This window comes from Oryctolagus cuniculus, chromosome 7 (genome assembly GCF_051225735.1).
Source record: "Oryctolagus cuniculus isolate XC-2025 breed Fujian yellow rabbit chromosome 7, ASM5122573v1, whole genome shotgun sequence".
NCBI lineage: Eukaryota > Metazoa > Chordata > Mammalia > Lagomorpha > Leporidae > Oryctolagus > Oryctolagus cuniculus.
Genome location: NC_142873.1, coordinates 22,766,965 through 22,782,198, shown reverse-complemented (window position 1 = coordinate 22,782,198; position 15,234 = coordinate 22,766,965). Strand labels below are relative to the sequence as shown.

Here is a 15,234-nt window from a genome sequence, read left to right as displayed (position 1 = left end):
GTCTGGGCGCTGTCCGGTCCCACAAGGAGGAGTGGAAGGTGCCCAATTCTGTTCCCTGTCCTCCTGCCCATTAGCCATGCCCCTCCCCACTCCCAAGCCCAAGGAGGAGGTCACCCCTGCTGTGTGGGTCTCGGCCTCAGGGGTGCTCTGGAAGACAGACTTCTGCCCTGGGAACAGGGCTCAGCACACAGACACCCCTCCCTCTACCACGCCCATCCCAGGTACTAACCCCCACCCAGTGCCTGTCCAAGGTGCTGACCCCTCCATGCCCTTCATGGACCCTCCATTTCCCTACATGGTTCCCCCACCCCCAAAAAAAGATTTATTTTATTTATTTGAAAGGCAGAGTTAGAGAGAGAAGGAGACACACACACACACACAGAGGCATCTTCCATCTGCTGGTTCATGCCCCAGGTGGCCTCAACAGCCAGGTTTGGGCCAGGCGGAAGCCAGGAACCTGGAACTCAATCCAGGTCTCCCACATGGGTGGCAGGGCCCAAGTACTTGGCCATCACCGATTGCTCTCCCAGGTGCATTAGCAGGGCATTAGATCAGAAGCAGAGCAGCCGGAGGCTTAACCAGGAAAGCACTGTCAGTGCGGTGGAGTTAGAACCAGGCTCCCTTCACTTCCAGCCGGCTTTACTGCCACCCTCCTCCTCCCTTCTCTCCTTGCCTTCCTGGTTTCTCTCCCTGAAGCACCCTGAGGAGGAAGAGAGCAGGGTGAGGGTGGGGGCGGGGCCAGGAACAGGATCTGGGAGCCAGAGCAGAGAGAGGCGGGGAGGCGGGGAGCAGGGTGCAGATGAGGGTGGGGCTGGGGTGGAGGAGGCGCGGAGACGGATGGACAAGAGAGCCCAGCCCTGAGCCATCTAGGCATTTATGCCTCTGCCCCGGGTTCCTTCACCCCTGGGCACTGCCTGGCGTCCCCCTCTTCTGGGGTGTCACTTCTTTTTCTTCTTCTCCCTGGCCAACTTGGCCTCCTCGGCCTCCATCTGCTCTTTGCCGAGTTTCACGTTCTTCCTGCCCAGTGGGGTCTTGAAGTACCATTCCTGGGTGGCAGGGGAGCAGGAACGGGGTCACACCTCGACCTTGGCTCTGCCCCCCTGGCCTCAGCCCTTCCTGTTTGTGGACGCTGTTTCTCCAGCGTCCAGTTTTGTCCACTCTCGCAGAGCATGGGTTCCTGATAGAGCTGAGGTTCCCCTTGCTCCCAGCTGAACACTCCAGGCCATGAAGCACCCCCATTCCACCCCTGCAGCCCTCTCTCCTGGGCTCTCAAAGCCACTCTTTCCCCAGGGATAGACACTACCCCAGGGGTGGGGGAAATGGGTTCCGCAGCTGCCAGAGCCAGCCAAGGGCTCTTAATACACAGGGGACCCCTTTGGGCTCCCAGCCCCAAAAGGCCAGGACAGACACCCCCTATGCCTTGGCCTCTGGGTGCTCCCTCTCCCCTCTCAAACGGAACTCCCTCTAATCCAACCACCTTCCGGTTATTTGGGGGAGCAGACAGAGGGATTCGGGGTGTACTCCAGAGGGCTGACTCCCTGCTGGCACTGCTGGCCCTCAGGCCCCCGTCCCCAGGAGCCACACCTTCATGGACTCCTCCTCCTCCTTGTACACGGGATCCATCTTCGCCAGGTACCCCAGGAACTCTGAGGCCACCAGGGGCCGCTTGGAGAGCTGCAGGAGCCGCCGCTCATTCAGCACCAACTGGGTGGCTTGGAGAATGTTAGCGGGTGTGTAGCCATCAGACACCTTGGCCAGGGCACTGACGTCCAGGCTTTGGGTCACCTGGACTCCCTGGGCCTCTATCATATGCTTCCAGAGCACTGTGGCATGGGGAGAGGACAGGGTATGGAGGGGCAGCATGGAGCCTCCACCTGGTATCTACAACAAGCTTTGTGCTTCTGGGGGAGCAACTCCTGCACCCCAACTCCCCCACCCTGGCAAGGCACGGGATCGGAGCTACAAGGAGCGTCCTCCCAAGTTAACACAAGGAAGCCAAGATGCAGAGGATGAAATGACCTAGGCCTATATCCATGGGGCTGAGGCTAAGACCCAGCCACAGGGCAGCTTGCCTCGTCACCCTTCCAGCAACCTTGGAGGTGAGGGCTCCAAGCAGTGGTGAGGGGATGGGAAGATGGATGGGGGCAGTGGTCCCTGGATCCCATCCCCAGCCCATCCCCATGGCGCTGGGCTCACCAAAGCGAGAAGCATAGTCAGGCCGCGGGATGAAGAGGACTCGCTCATAGACCCGGCACAGCCCTTTCATTTCGGCCAGCTGTGGCCTACTGGTTGTCCCTATCAGCATCACACGGTCTCCAGGAGCCAGCAGCCGTACGGCCCTGGTGAGGTCCTTCTTAATTCGCTTTGGGTCCATCTGCTCCAGGGAGGTATGGCAGTGGGCTGAGACGTGGCTACCGGGCCACCTGGACCCCTCAGCTCAGAGCATAGCCCACACTCAGTCCTGAGGGAGGTGTGTGTGTGTGTGGGGGGTCTGGCAGCCCCCCCTAGAGGCCAGGAAGCAGGGCACATGAGGCACAGGGGATTTATGCAAGGTGGCGGGGGAGAGGTATGCAGTGAATGGAACAAGCCTAAGCCCTCGGGTCTTGCCCCGGCTCCTGCTGGCTGTCCATGAAATCTTTCACACCCACAGCTCCTCACCTTCCTCTCTTCCTTCGGGACCTTCTTATAGAAGTTCTTCTCAGCATTTCCAATCCAGATCACGGACGGCTGCAGGAGCCGGGCCACCTGGGAGAGGGGCAGGGAGGCAAACTCAGACCTGCGATGTCCCCGGGCATGGGGCATGTCCCCAAAGCACCTGGGCAGGCCTTGGGCAATGACTGACCTTGGAGTCCCCAGATCTCCGCTCCCTACATCCTAGCAACCCTGCCCTCTGGGCCTGTGCTCATAGGTGACACCCCCGTGTGAACTGGACTCTGTGGCCAGTGGCACAGCCCTCTGTGAGAGGGGCATTGCATATCATGCCTCCTTGCCACCTTCCTACCTTCCCCACTGCAGGGGCTTCGGGAGGAATCCCCGCTCATGGCAGGGGGAGGTAGGGAGACCTCACGGGTTCAGTCTTGGGTCACACCACATAGGTCAACGGGTGAGCTCCTACGGAACAAAGGCCACCCTGGTCCGGGGCACGAGTCGGAGAACCAGAACTGCCCGACCTTGAAGACCATGTGCACTATCATCTGCACCCCATTCTTGCCCGAGCATTTGCCCTGCAGGTTGTTGGGCGATAGGTCGAACAGGTTGGCGCTGGTTTCTGTGCACACAGCATTGACAAGCATCTTCTTCCCCATGCCGGAGGGGCCCACCAGCAGGATGGAGCGGATGAGAGGAGCCATGGAGTGAATGTCAGGGGATCCTTGGGAGGAAGGAAACAGGGGCCAGAGGCAGCCGATGGACCAGCGCTGGAGAAGATTCTGCAGGGGGTCAGGCCAAGGGCCAGGGGCCGGGGAGGCTGAACTTCGGGTCATGGTTCAACTTCAAGGGCCCTGAAGCCCGGAGAGGCAGCCTAGAGGCTTCTGAGTGGCTCAGCGATCGTGACAAGGAGAGCGGTAAGCAGGGGCCTCTGCCCTCCTCCACCCCCCCTGCTTGCACGCCCGATCAGGTGGCGTGCAGTTAAAAGGCATGTGATGAAACACCCCCAGTCTGGTATCTAATAGGACTGGTCTTCTGAGAACAGGGCAGACCACTGGATGTCACTTGGAGATGAGTAAGGGCTGGTGTTCTGGGCCCTCAGCAGGTGCAGGGCCCACAGTTCTGGGTGTGATCTCCAACAGGGACTGGGGAAGGCAGGGGGAGGCCAGCTAGACCCACAGAGCCTTGGAGAGTGGAGGCTACAGCAGGACATGCATGCCCAGCCACTGACTCTGGACCCCAGCAGCCCCCAGCTAGGCCACCTGCCCAGGGCTGGCTCGTCACTCTCACCTAGCCGAAGGACCCCATACAGGGCCACGTTCTGTCGAACATCAAACAGGGAGGGCATAGGCAACTTTCTTGCCAAGTTCAGAGTAGCTCCAAGGTAGAGGCAGTCACCTGAGGGGACAGGTGGCCGCCTGGTGAGTGGCACTCCCTGGGGCAGAGCTAAGAGCCACTGGAGGACAAGGCTCACTTGGGAGGAAGGCACGGCCCGGGCTGGAGGCAGGGGCTGGGCGTGCAGGGCTCACCAATGTAATCTTTTAATGCCACTTTCTCATTCTTCTTTATGAGGCCCATAATGACAAGCTCTTCATACAGAGAGTCCAGGGACCTGACAGAGGACGGTGTCCCCAAGGACATGAGAAAGTGAGGATGAGGGAAAAGAAGACAGAGATGGGGAGGAGAGGGGACAAGTGGTCTCCACCCAACACAAATATCTGTAGGGCCACTGGATGGCGGGGGGCCACAGGTGCAGCCCCAGTCCCCCACTCCAGGAGGCAGGGGCCCTACAGTGGGTGCTGTGTGAGAAGGCAGTGCCCTCTGCAGGAGTACCCATCACTCTGCCCTCAGGAGCCCAGCCACTCAGGTTAAGCATTGTCCTCTGCCTGGAAGCCAAGGTTAAGACAAAGGTGGGAGGGAGGCCATTCGGGCGGACATCAGTGTGCTTGTGACCACTGTTACCCACTGGCAGGCCCTTGGATGCCCCAGAGTGGGAGTCTGAGGGAGACGGCTTTGATGGGGACTGAACTAAAAGCCTAGAGGAAGGGTCTTGGGTGAGGGGAATGATTCGTTGTTGCAAACTCCATCCATGTCTTATTCTGCATCAATACTTCCTCCGTCTTTATTTGTTCCTCACTGCTATCTTGTGGGTTGGGAAAGGTGGACACTTGGTGAACAAGGCCAGGGATCAGAGGTGAAGTGACTTCCCTGAGCTCACACAGCAGCACCAGGAACAGGACCAGGAACAGGACCAGGACCAGGACCAGGTTCCCGGTCCTAGACCAGCCCCCCCACCGCCCCCGCCACAGGCCATGGTGGGCACAGAAGGGCTGCTACCTGTCTGAGGTCAGATCTTTCTCTTTCTTCTTCTTCCCAAGTTTCTTCTTAGACTTTTTCTGGTTGGAAATAGAATATAGGTAATGGTTCCTCTGCCCTCCCTGTCCCCTGTGTGCCCTCCCTTGCCCAGTCCTAGCCCCTCATCTTGCCCTTGGAGGCTTCACAGGTCTCTCCTCCTCCTTGTCCACAGCTAGACGCAGGTTCTTCAGCTCCTGGCGCATCAGCTCATCCACCTGGATATGGCAGGCAGTGTGGGAGGCAGCCCAGGGTTGGGGAGGACCCGTGGGACAGCTAAGGATGGAGGCTGGGAGAGGGAAAGGGGAGGAGTCTGGGGGGGATCCATACCAACCTGGAAAAAGCTGGACAGCCACCAAGGCCTTCCCATGTGTGCCCTGGCCTTCCTTGCTCCCCTGCACCTGCCCATAGTCAGTCCTAAATCAGTCTTGCACACTTACAAGCCTAGCTCTCAAAGCCATCAATGTGGGAGAAGCCCACAAGGTGGATTCCAGGCTGAGATCCACCCCCTTAAAGTCTCTGTGACCTGGAGCAACTGGACAACCTCTCTGTGTATGATGGGCAAACCGTGAGACTTGCCTCTTGGGTTGCCTGCAGGGCAACACGCACGATCTGCTGTTCCTAAAGTACACGGCATGGGGCGGGGCACGTTGTCCGTGCCCTTTAAGGGTTCGTGAGGATAGTGGTGGGGTGTGGACAGCTAACCTGACTCCAGCTCAGACCCCCTCACATGCCCTCCATGTGTCTACTGCATCAGGCACCTCGGGGGAGAAAGAGGACAATGGGGAGGCAGAGGAAGACAAGGAGGAACGAGGAGAGCAGGTGGAGCTGGGATGAGGCATGGAGGGAAGACAGGTGCACAGACGATGAGCCGGGGGCCTGGGCTGGGTGGGGGGAGTGGCCTGCAGGAAGCCCTGAGCCGGCATCACACCTGGATGCGAATTTCCAGCTCCACTTCCTTCCTCTTCTCCTCCCGGAGGCTCTCAGAGTCAAAGCTCTGACTGGGGTACAAGCCGTCATTCCGGTTCTTCCACAGGCCTGATGGCAGAATATTGTGCGGCATGTGAAAGTGAGAGTGCCAGGCACCCCCCCCCCCACACACACATGTGCCTGTGTGCATACGCGCACTCACATACACGCACACACACGAGGTCCAGGGAGCTGATCGCGGCTGGTCCTCCTGCCCTACCTGGGCACCAACGCTGCTTCCACTCACACCACAGACAAAAGGGTTGAGCCCAGAACCGAGGACCCACAGGATTCAGCTCTGAATCCATGACAGCTCCCACCCAAAAAATCACATCCCTCTCCCACTTTGGCACCACCCCCTCTGCTTATGCTCCCAGATCCCAGACTAGCACCCCAATGGCCACAGCCCAGCTACCCCATCCCCACGATCAAGGACCCTAAGATGCCCCAGGCTGGCACACTCCTCCCCAGCCTTCCCGTCTCTTACTTATATACTCCTCATGTCCAGCATTAATCACAGGTACAAATTTGGATGGTGACACTTTCAGCATTGTTTCCGCCTCCTAGAATAAAAATTGCCTTTGACCTTGATCATCACCTGGCCTAGTTCTTACCTGGACCAGGCTCTCTACCACAAGTTTCCCGGCCTTACTCCCTCCCTGCCTGCGTGCTCCACATGCTGAGAGATGCCTTACCCCCTTCTTAGCTCTTTCTTCCTTCCCTTTCTTCTTCTTCTCTTTTTTCTCCGTCTCATTTTCCTTATTTTTGTCTTGCTCCTTTTTTTTGTTCTCCTTGTCCTGTACCTCCAGTTCCATTCTCACCTGTGACCAATGACAAAGGATGTTTCAGAGCAGGCCAAGGAGATTTTACAGGAACAGAGAATACAGGGCCCCAAACTGGGAAGGGTCAAGAATTCCCAAGGCCCAGGGCAACTGATGGGGCCCAGGGGATGGAACACGTGGAGACGGAACTGGGGTCTGGGAAAGAAAGGGTGCCATGACCACAGCCTCTGCTCTCTCCTGGGCCTCACCGACATATTTCCTCTCCCGGCCCCGGGTGCTCCCTGCCCACCATCCCCATGCAGCCTTGGTAGTTACTGTTTTAGTTACTGTATTTCCTCTGGCCACATCTTTTCTCCACCCCACTGCCACTACTCTGTTACTCCAGGCTCTGCCTGCCACAGAGAACTTCCTGTCCCCACTTCCGGATACCTGTTCTGGAGTCTTGTCTGCAAAGATCAGGTAGGATCCCCCTGAAGCCTCATCTGGATAGTCAGGGAACCGACCTGTAAGGGCACTAAGTGGACGCAAGATGGATGAGAGACAGATGAGTGACTGACTAGATAGATGGGCAGTTGGTTGGACAGATGAATGGGTGGATGGATGGGTGGGTGGGTGGATGGATGGGTAGATAGATGGGTGGATAAATAGATCAGTAGAAGGGTAGATGGATAGATGGATGGGTAGATGGAGGGGTGGATGGATGGGTGCATGGGTGGATGGATGGGTAGATAGATGGGCGGATAGATAGATCAGTAGAAGGGTAGATGGATAGATGGGTGGATGGAGGGGTGGATGGGTGGGTAGATGGGTGGATGGGTGGAGAAGCATGGTTGGGTGAATGGGAGAAGGGTAGTGAAAGACAAAGGACAAGGGAGATGGAGATAGGGAGGAACTGAGGGTTACAAAATGGAAAGGAGAGCATGCTTAGGGGCATTTGTGGACACTCCTCCCGTCTTGTCCTGGCATTTTGTCTTCTTTCAAGGCAATGGGAAGACAGATATGAAGATGGTCATAAATTTGGGGGGCCCAAGGTTTAAACCAAGAGGGTTAGCAGGGTTTGGGGGGTGCAGGAAGATGGATAAAAAGACCAGTCTGAACTGGAAGACAGAACTGAAGTGTGTGTGTGTTGGGGGGGTAGGAATGGCCTCCAGGGATATGGGGGAGGAGGGAACCAGGGGCTGAGGGTTGGGTCAGTGAGGCCAGGGACACTGACTGGCACTCGATAAACCACTGTCGAATCTGCTCCTTCATTTTCTCCTTCATGTCCGGCCCCTCGGTCTCGGTGAGGGTCTCATGGGCCTTCACCAGCGCCTGCTGGAACTCCTCCTCCTTCTCCCTCTGTCGCAGCCTGCGAATATCCTCCCCAAAGGATGCTTGCGTGATGATGCCAAAGTGCTCCACCTGGTTGGCCGAGGGGAGCTGGCGGGAGTGGAGACAGAGGCTGAGGGGCTCTGGAGGGGGAATGGCAGGACCCAGCCTCGGGCACACACACCTGCCCCCTGCTCGCACCCCCACCCACCCACCCACACAGGCGCAGCCCTGCACACACACCCACACGGAACAACGGGCATGCCTGCATCAGGAGAAATTGTGTTTGGAGCTGAAACTCGTCTGTGTAAATTACTGTGATAATGAGTTTGCTAGATGCATCCGGCCTGGCCCCCCTGCCCGCTCCCCCCACGCGGCCTCCCCTGCGAGCCTCCGGCCCCAGCCCCCATGCGCAGCCCCGCCCGCGGCGGCCGAGTTGGCAGGCGCTCTCGCAGCCACTTTCCCGCCTCATTGGCTCCCAAATGTATTTTAAATATCACTCTGTGCAGAGACAATTACTGAAAACGCTGAGCTCACACTGTTGATGGCCCGGGCGGCCCGGCTCATTCCTCACCCACCGCAGCGCCGGCCCCCCCATCCGCCGAGGCCGACCCCTGCCTCCTTCCGGCTGCTGCGGCCTCCCGGAGCTCCAGCTCTGCAGGCCCCCAACACGTCTCTGCTATTTTTCCCACAGCAGCCACGGGCCCCTCCGTCCTTCTGCAGCGTCCCCCACCCCACCCTGCCCCGGCATCCCATAGTAGCCACCCCAGCTTGCCAAGATGCCACAGCTCCACACCTCGTGTCGCAGGCCCTGGAGGGGCTCCCTTCCTTCCAATCCCTCAGACCCCCAGGCCTGGGCTTTCCCCACCTCTCTATCAGCCAGGCCCCCGCAGCATCTGCCCAGAGCAGAGCCCCTGTCCCCAGGAGCTCCTTTTCCGTGACAGCAGGGACCAGCCGGGTCCCAGGAGCCAGAGAGCAGAGGACAGCAGCACTCAAAAAGCATGGCCCATTCCCCGGGCCTGAACACTCAGACACGTGGACATGGGCTGCTGCCCCCCTCCCCACCCTCATGCTCACACTTGGCTCTCTTCCGAGCAGGACTGGGGAGAAGTCTGGGGGTGACCAGAGCAAGTGGGGAGGCTGCAGCCCCAAAAGCCCTGGCTTGGGGGCTGCGCCCTCCCCTCCCCATGGCCCCTGGTGGCTTCCCAAGGCTGCTCGCAGAAGCTGCAGTATGGGTGCTGCAGCCGGCCTTGCAGCCTCCTCCCACGGGGCCCGCCCTACAGCTTCTCCTTCCAGCAGGGGCAGGGATGTGGAGCCTGGATGCTCTGTGCTACTGCCCTCTCCGCCCCACACTGGAGGTCCTTTAGGGGTTCTAGAAGCAGGAGTAGCTGCCATAAAGGGGCGTGGTCTGTGGTTTTCCCACCCACCTCCCACCTCTTTCTCACCTAGGAGCTCCCAGTGCACCTGTGGAGGACGAGTGGCTGGTGTGGGGTGGGAGGGACCCTGTACTCTGGGGAAGGGGAGAGGTGGGACAGAGGATGCTGACATTGGCCAGCCCTGTGCTCTTCCCCGCCACGGCGGCCAGGGTGGGCTCACCATGCCAATGAATTCCATCTCTCTGCGGCGGTCCAGCTGGGTGCGTTTCCTCTGTAGGTAGCCCTTCCACACCTGGCAGATGAGACACACAGGTTGTAGATGGTCTCCACAGTGCACGTTTGCAGGAATCAGGCTCAGGGGCTCAGGGAGAAGTGACAGTCACTCTCTCAGGGAAGGTCTCAGAAGGTCACGGCTATGGGAGCTTTAGGACCAGGGCAAGAGACACACCAGGGAAGACATCTCTTTGGCAGGTGCACACTGAAAGTGGTTCCTGGTAAGCACCCAAGCCACCTAGCTCAAGGCCCCCCAGAAATTCCCTTCTTCTCATCGCCACCCGAATCTGCTGTCTCTGTTAAGCACAGATTGGAGCTTAACCTTCTTCCAAGAACAACACCTGCTAGCTAGTTCACTCCCCAGTGCCTGCAACAGCCAGGCCTTACTAAGCCGGGAGCCAGGGACTCCATCTAAGTCTTCCACATGGGTGGTGGGGACTTAAATACATGACCATCACCTGCTGTCCCCCAGGTACACGTTAGCAGGAAGCTGGGATTGGAAGCAGAGCCAGGCACTCCAGTATGGGATGCCAATGTCCCAAGTGTCAGCTTAATGTGTCACATGCCGGCGCCAGGGACGTGTAGGATCCAGCTATGATGCGGCGATGGAATCAGGCACCACCACTACCACTCCCGTGATCCATTGCGGAGCCCAGTGGGCTTTCCAGAAACAGGGCCTCCACTTGGCCCTGGCCCTGGGTGCCCAGGGTTACCTTCTGTATGATGACAGCTGACTGGTCTTGAGTGAATTTGTGCCGCCCCTCCTCCCGACTCTTGCGATCCCGCTCCTCCTCTTTCCGAATCTCTCGCATGAAAGTGGCCCGGAGCCGGCCCTGCCTGGCCCGCTCAGCGCGTTGCGCTAGAATGATGGCATCAGTCCGGTGCATCACTGGAGGGGCCTGGCCAGGGCAGGGGCAAAAGAGCAGGAGAATACAAGGAAAAGCTTACAGCTAGGGTGGAAAGCTGAGCAAATAGCCACGAAGGATGCCCTGGGGTCCCGTTCCCCTGGGACACGTGGGGGCCCAAGCCCTGCCTGGCACCGGAGTGACAGAAGGAGTCCAAGAGCAGTCTCAAAGGAGGCCAGAGATTGCCAAAGAGCACCGTGCGGCTGGGCAGGGCAGGGCCTCTTTGTCTCCCAGGGGATGGCATCCCTGTTTCCGGACAGGGCGTATGGCAAGTCTCAGAGCGTCTCTCCCCTCCCCCACTTACCTCCTCCACAGACGCTGGACGCATTCGGGACAGGATCTCAGCCAGAATCAGCCCTCGCTCTTTGATAGCACTGTTCTGCTCCAGGAGGAAGTATTTGGGGATCGGCACCTCCAGGTCTGCCTGGGGGGGGGGGGGCGGGCAGCAGGAACAATGGAGGATCAAGAACTGACAGCCTGGGCCATCGGGCTGACCCCTTGTTGCTGTCCGCTTCTCACATGTTCCCTCCTGCCGTTTCCCTCGGTTCCAGAGCCCTGGCATGGGACGCTCCCAGAATATGAGGTAGACCTGCCCCCAGGGTCGTCCCTCTCTTTCCTGGTTCCCAGTGTCTGGCCAGGGCTGAGTTCTAGAGCATCATGGGAGGGGGCACGGGTCCCACACCAGGCTGCACATCAGAATCCACTGGGAAGCTCTGAAATGCACGTTCTTAGGCCTTCCCTTAGCCTTGGGAGGGCAGGGCCTGGGGAATCTGCTTTTCCTCCATTGGAGGAAACCTTGACACCACCTTGCACAGGGGAGCAGGGACTGAGCCCAGAGCTGGGGGCAGGACTGGAGGCCGGAACAGGCAGGTGTGCGGATGTCTGGGGTCTGGTGCTCAGCCAGCAAGTCTGCATTTCCAACCAGCTCACAGATGAGGCAGGTATCACCTGCCCCAGGACCGCACCTGTGGGATCCCACCACTCTTCTTAAGCCCGGGTCTCCATCCACCTCCCGAGTTCCTCCACGCACCCGGCTTCCGAAAGCCTCTCTCAGAGGGACCAACTCCACCTTCCGATGTCCCCCACCCTCCTTTCCTGGCAAACGAGTGCGCGCGCGCGCGCGTGCATGTGTCACAGCCCGCCCCCACTCCACTGGCCGGGGCGTGGCTCCACGGGGTGGGGGGGAAGCCAAGGTCCGCCCCCAACCGGACCCGGGGCCCCGCCCCTAGCCGCGCGCCCACCCACCCACCGGGGTGAGCTTGAGATCCTGCAGCACGCGGTCCATGCAGTGCGTCTCGCACAGGTCGGTGCGCACCAGCTCATCCTTGAGCTCCAGCACGCGGCCCGCCACGCCATCCAGCAGGCGCCGCAGCAGCCGCCGCTTCTGCGGCTGCACCATCTGGTCATAGACGGTGTCGAACCGGCGCAGAAGCCCCAGGTAGTGCAGGTAGAGCGACGAGATCCTGTACTGCAAGGACTGCCGCTCCCGGTCGGGCACGGGTTCGAGCAGGGGCTGCTCGCGGTCCAGCAGCTCTTGCAGGGTCACGTGGGAGGAGTCCCAGAGGCGTTGGTAAGCGCTGGAGAGAGGGCAACGCACCGCGGGCTCGCAGGCGCCTGGCCGGGGACAGCGGGCGCGGGAGACCGGCCCCGGCGAGCTTGGGGTGTGCCGTTCCTCGCGGCACCCAAGTGGGCCTCAGTGAAGTGAGGGGGACCCCGGGGAATGGGGCTCAGAGACGCAAGAGCCCTAGGACGGGGTCTTGGGGCCCCACTGCTGGATTAGCAAGGAGAGGAAAGGGTGAGCCCTTAGCTAGGGAGCTGGGAGGAAGGCAGCCCGGGCTGGGTCCCTCCAGGGGAACCTGCTGCCTGCGGAGGCTGCAGTGGCCTGGGGTGGGGGTGGGGTGGCAGGTGAGTTAGAGGAAGGGGCCCTTGCGCAGGGCAGAGTCCTGGTTCTGGAACTAACAACCAGAGGGGAGTCTGAAGAACCCGCAAGGCAGCCCGGGAGCTGAGTGATCCCTGGAACCCAGCAAGAGCGGGCCCAGTGCCCACCGCCGCCCAGCCCCCTGGCTCCCAGGGCGGGGAGCACCTTTGCTTTTGGCTTCCCCAGCCATGATGCTCCACCCCAGCCGCTCTCTCACCCCTCAGACATGGTGCCCGCTCCTCCTCACTGCCCTTTGTGAGCTGATGGTGGAATGCACAGATTCTCTGTGGTTCTAGCTTGACCCCACCCTCCAAAGCCAGGGGCCAGAACGGCCTGGTTTTAAGAGTTCTGACCCATTGTGCCAGTGTTCTAAGGCTGAGGAGAGGGGGCTGGAGGGTGCAGGATTGGGGACATTTAGCCAGGAGGACTTCCTGGAGGCGGCATGACGACTGCAGGGCGTGAGGAGCAGCAAGCTTTGGAAGGTTAGAGCAGAGCATGCGTCAACTGCCGTCGCTTCTCTTGTGAGGACCAAATGAAAATCACGTTCTGTGTTAGGTCACCTGGAAGTGGTGAGGCTCCGGAAGACTATGGATCCCTAAGGCATCGCTCCGGCTGCAGCTTCCCAGCCACGGGAATCCTCTATTCCTTAGCGCAGACCCAGTCTCCTGTTCTGCACACCCACCTCGACTCTTGACACACTGGAACCCGGAGGCCGTGCACTGGGGTCAGAAGGGCGTCATGGCCCAGCCTCCCCCCAGTCGTGAGTCAGCGCAGCCCTGTCGACCTCGTGGGATCTGCCATGACCCAGGCCCATGGCAAGGATTACACTGGTGGGGTGGATGCTGCTCGGGGGCTCTGGGCTTGTTCTCAGCCCTCGTAGGCATCCCCCACCATTGCTACAGGCTCAGGGGGCCATTCTATGGAAAACGCAAAATGTGATACCGGCAGCAGCCTGACTCTGTTCAGCTGGGGTAGGGGGTGGGAGGAGGCGAGCTGATTAGCTCAGGGTTAAGTAGGAGCTCATGGGGGCTGGTGCTGTGGCGTAGTGGCTAAAGCTGCAGGCACAGGCATCCCACACGGGCGCTGGTTTGAGTCCTGGCTGCTCCACTTCCCATCCAGCTCCCTGCTAATGGTCTGGAAAAAGCAGCGGAAGATGATCCAAGTGCTTGGGGCCCTGGACACACGTGGGGGACCTCCAGGTTTCGGATTGGCTTGGCTCCAGCCATCTGGGGTGTAAACCAGTGGATGGAAGATCTCTCTCCCTCTCTCAGATTTTTTTTAAAGCAGGAGCTCATGAATAAATAAATAAGAAAGGGGGCTAAGGAAGGCAGCAGAAAAGAGGAGAAATGCCCAGACTTTGACGTGCTTATGAATTAACTACAGATCATGCTCCATCTGAGATGGGCCCAAGAGCCTGCATTCCTTGATTTTAAATATTTTTCACTTTTTATTTGAAAGACAGAGATAGAGATCTTCCATTCATTGGTTAACTCCCCCCAAATACGTGCAAAAGCTGGGGCTGGGCCAGGCTGAAGCCAGGAGCCGGGAACTCCATCTGGGTGGCCGGAACTTGAACTATCACCTCCTGTCTCTCAGCATTAGCAGGAAGCTGGACTCTGCCACGGGGCTGGGACTCTAACCCGGGCACTCTGATATGGGATATATCTTATATATTTTAAGATTTTATTTATTTGAGAGAGTTACAGACAGAGAGAGAGAGGGAGAGACAGAGAGACAGATCTTTATCCGCTGGTTCACTCCCCAGCTGGTCACAATGGCTGGGGCTAAGCCAATCTGAAGCCAGGAGCCAGGAGCTTCTTTTGGGTCTCCTACACAATTGCACGTGCCCAAGCACTTGGGCCATCTTCCACTGCTTTCCCAGGCCATAGCAGGGAGCTGGATCAGAAAAGGAGCAGCTGGGACTCGAACCGGTGCCCATATGGGATGCTGGTGCTGCAAGTGGAGGCTTAGCCTACAATGCCACAGCACTGGCCCTCTTTATTTTTTAAATGTAGATGGCCCTGGGCGTGGTGACTTTTTTTAAAGGTTTTATTTGAAAGGCAATCTGACAGAGTGAGAGAGTCAAAGAGAGAAAGATCTTCCATCTGTTGGCTCACTCTCCGAACAGCTGCAGTGGTCAGGTCTGGGCCAGGCCAAAGCCAGGAGCTAAAAACTCTATCTGGGTCTCCCACGTGGGTGGCAGGGGTCCAAGTACTTGGGTCACCTCCTGCTGCTTTCCCTGGTGCATTAGCAGAGAGCTCGACTGGAAGTGGAACAGCCGGGTCTCCAACTAGTACTCTGATATGGGATACTGCTACACCACAACACACACACTTACACACCAGCAGCATCTTAACCACTGTGACAAGGCCCTGCCCCAGGAGCCTGCTTCTCTAGCCAGCTCCCAGGTGATGTGGCTGCTGTGGGTCCAGTAACCACACCCATCGAGTGGCAAGGTGTGAAACGAAGCAGCAGAGTGGGGGAGGAGGGAGGCCCAGATCTGCGGGGTCTACCCCACTTCAGGCGCAGGAATCAAGCCTGGATCATTAGGTTCTCAGCTCAAGGTATCTGCTGCGAGGCGTGAGGCGTGAGAAGACACATGTAAAAGGTGCAACGGCACAGCCCAATGGCCACCATCAAAACAAGGCGCTACGTTGTTAGTACATGAAGGGGATGATGACAGCAAGCCGAGTCCATCCACATAA

General features: G+C 58.9%; 1 protein-coding gene across 1 annotated transcript; it reads right to left on the bottom strand.

Moving 5' to 3' along the window:
* Positions 1-844: 844 nt before the first annotated feature.
* On the bottom strand, positions 845-12,757 carry DRC11L (dynein regulatory complex subunit 11 like). The gene is made up of 19 exons (XM_070077305.2): positions 12,747-12,757; positions 11,861-12,188; positions 10,916-11,035; positions 10,420-10,605; positions 9,654-9,725; positions 7,963-8,168; positions 7,179-7,263; positions 6,663-6,788; positions 6,455-6,530; positions 5,930-6,036; positions 5,133-5,216; positions 4,984-5,042; positions 4,176-4,258; positions 3,937-4,044; positions 3,171-3,370; positions 2,659-2,745; positions 2,197-2,374; positions 1,585-1,823; positions 845-1,046 (listed from the first exon to the last, which is right to left on the bottom strand). The coding sequence occupies exons 1-19, from the start codon at positions 12,755-12,757 to the stop codon at positions 939-941; spliced, it is 2,463 nt and encodes an 820-aa protein (XP_069933406.2). The 3' UTR covers positions 845-938.
* Positions 12,758-15,234: the final 2,477 nt, after the last annotated feature.

Coding starts and splice junctions, on each gene's coding strand:
- DRC11L (XM_070077305.2), bottom strand. Junction 3,371..3,936: donor GTATGGGGTCCTTCGGCTAG/GTGAGAGTGACG, acceptor CTTCCTCCCAAG/GATCCCCTGACATTCACTCC. Junction 2,746..3,170: donor TAGTGCACATGGTCTTCAAG/GTCGGGCAGTTC, acceptor CCCCTCTCCCAG/GTGGCCCGGCTCCTGCAGCC.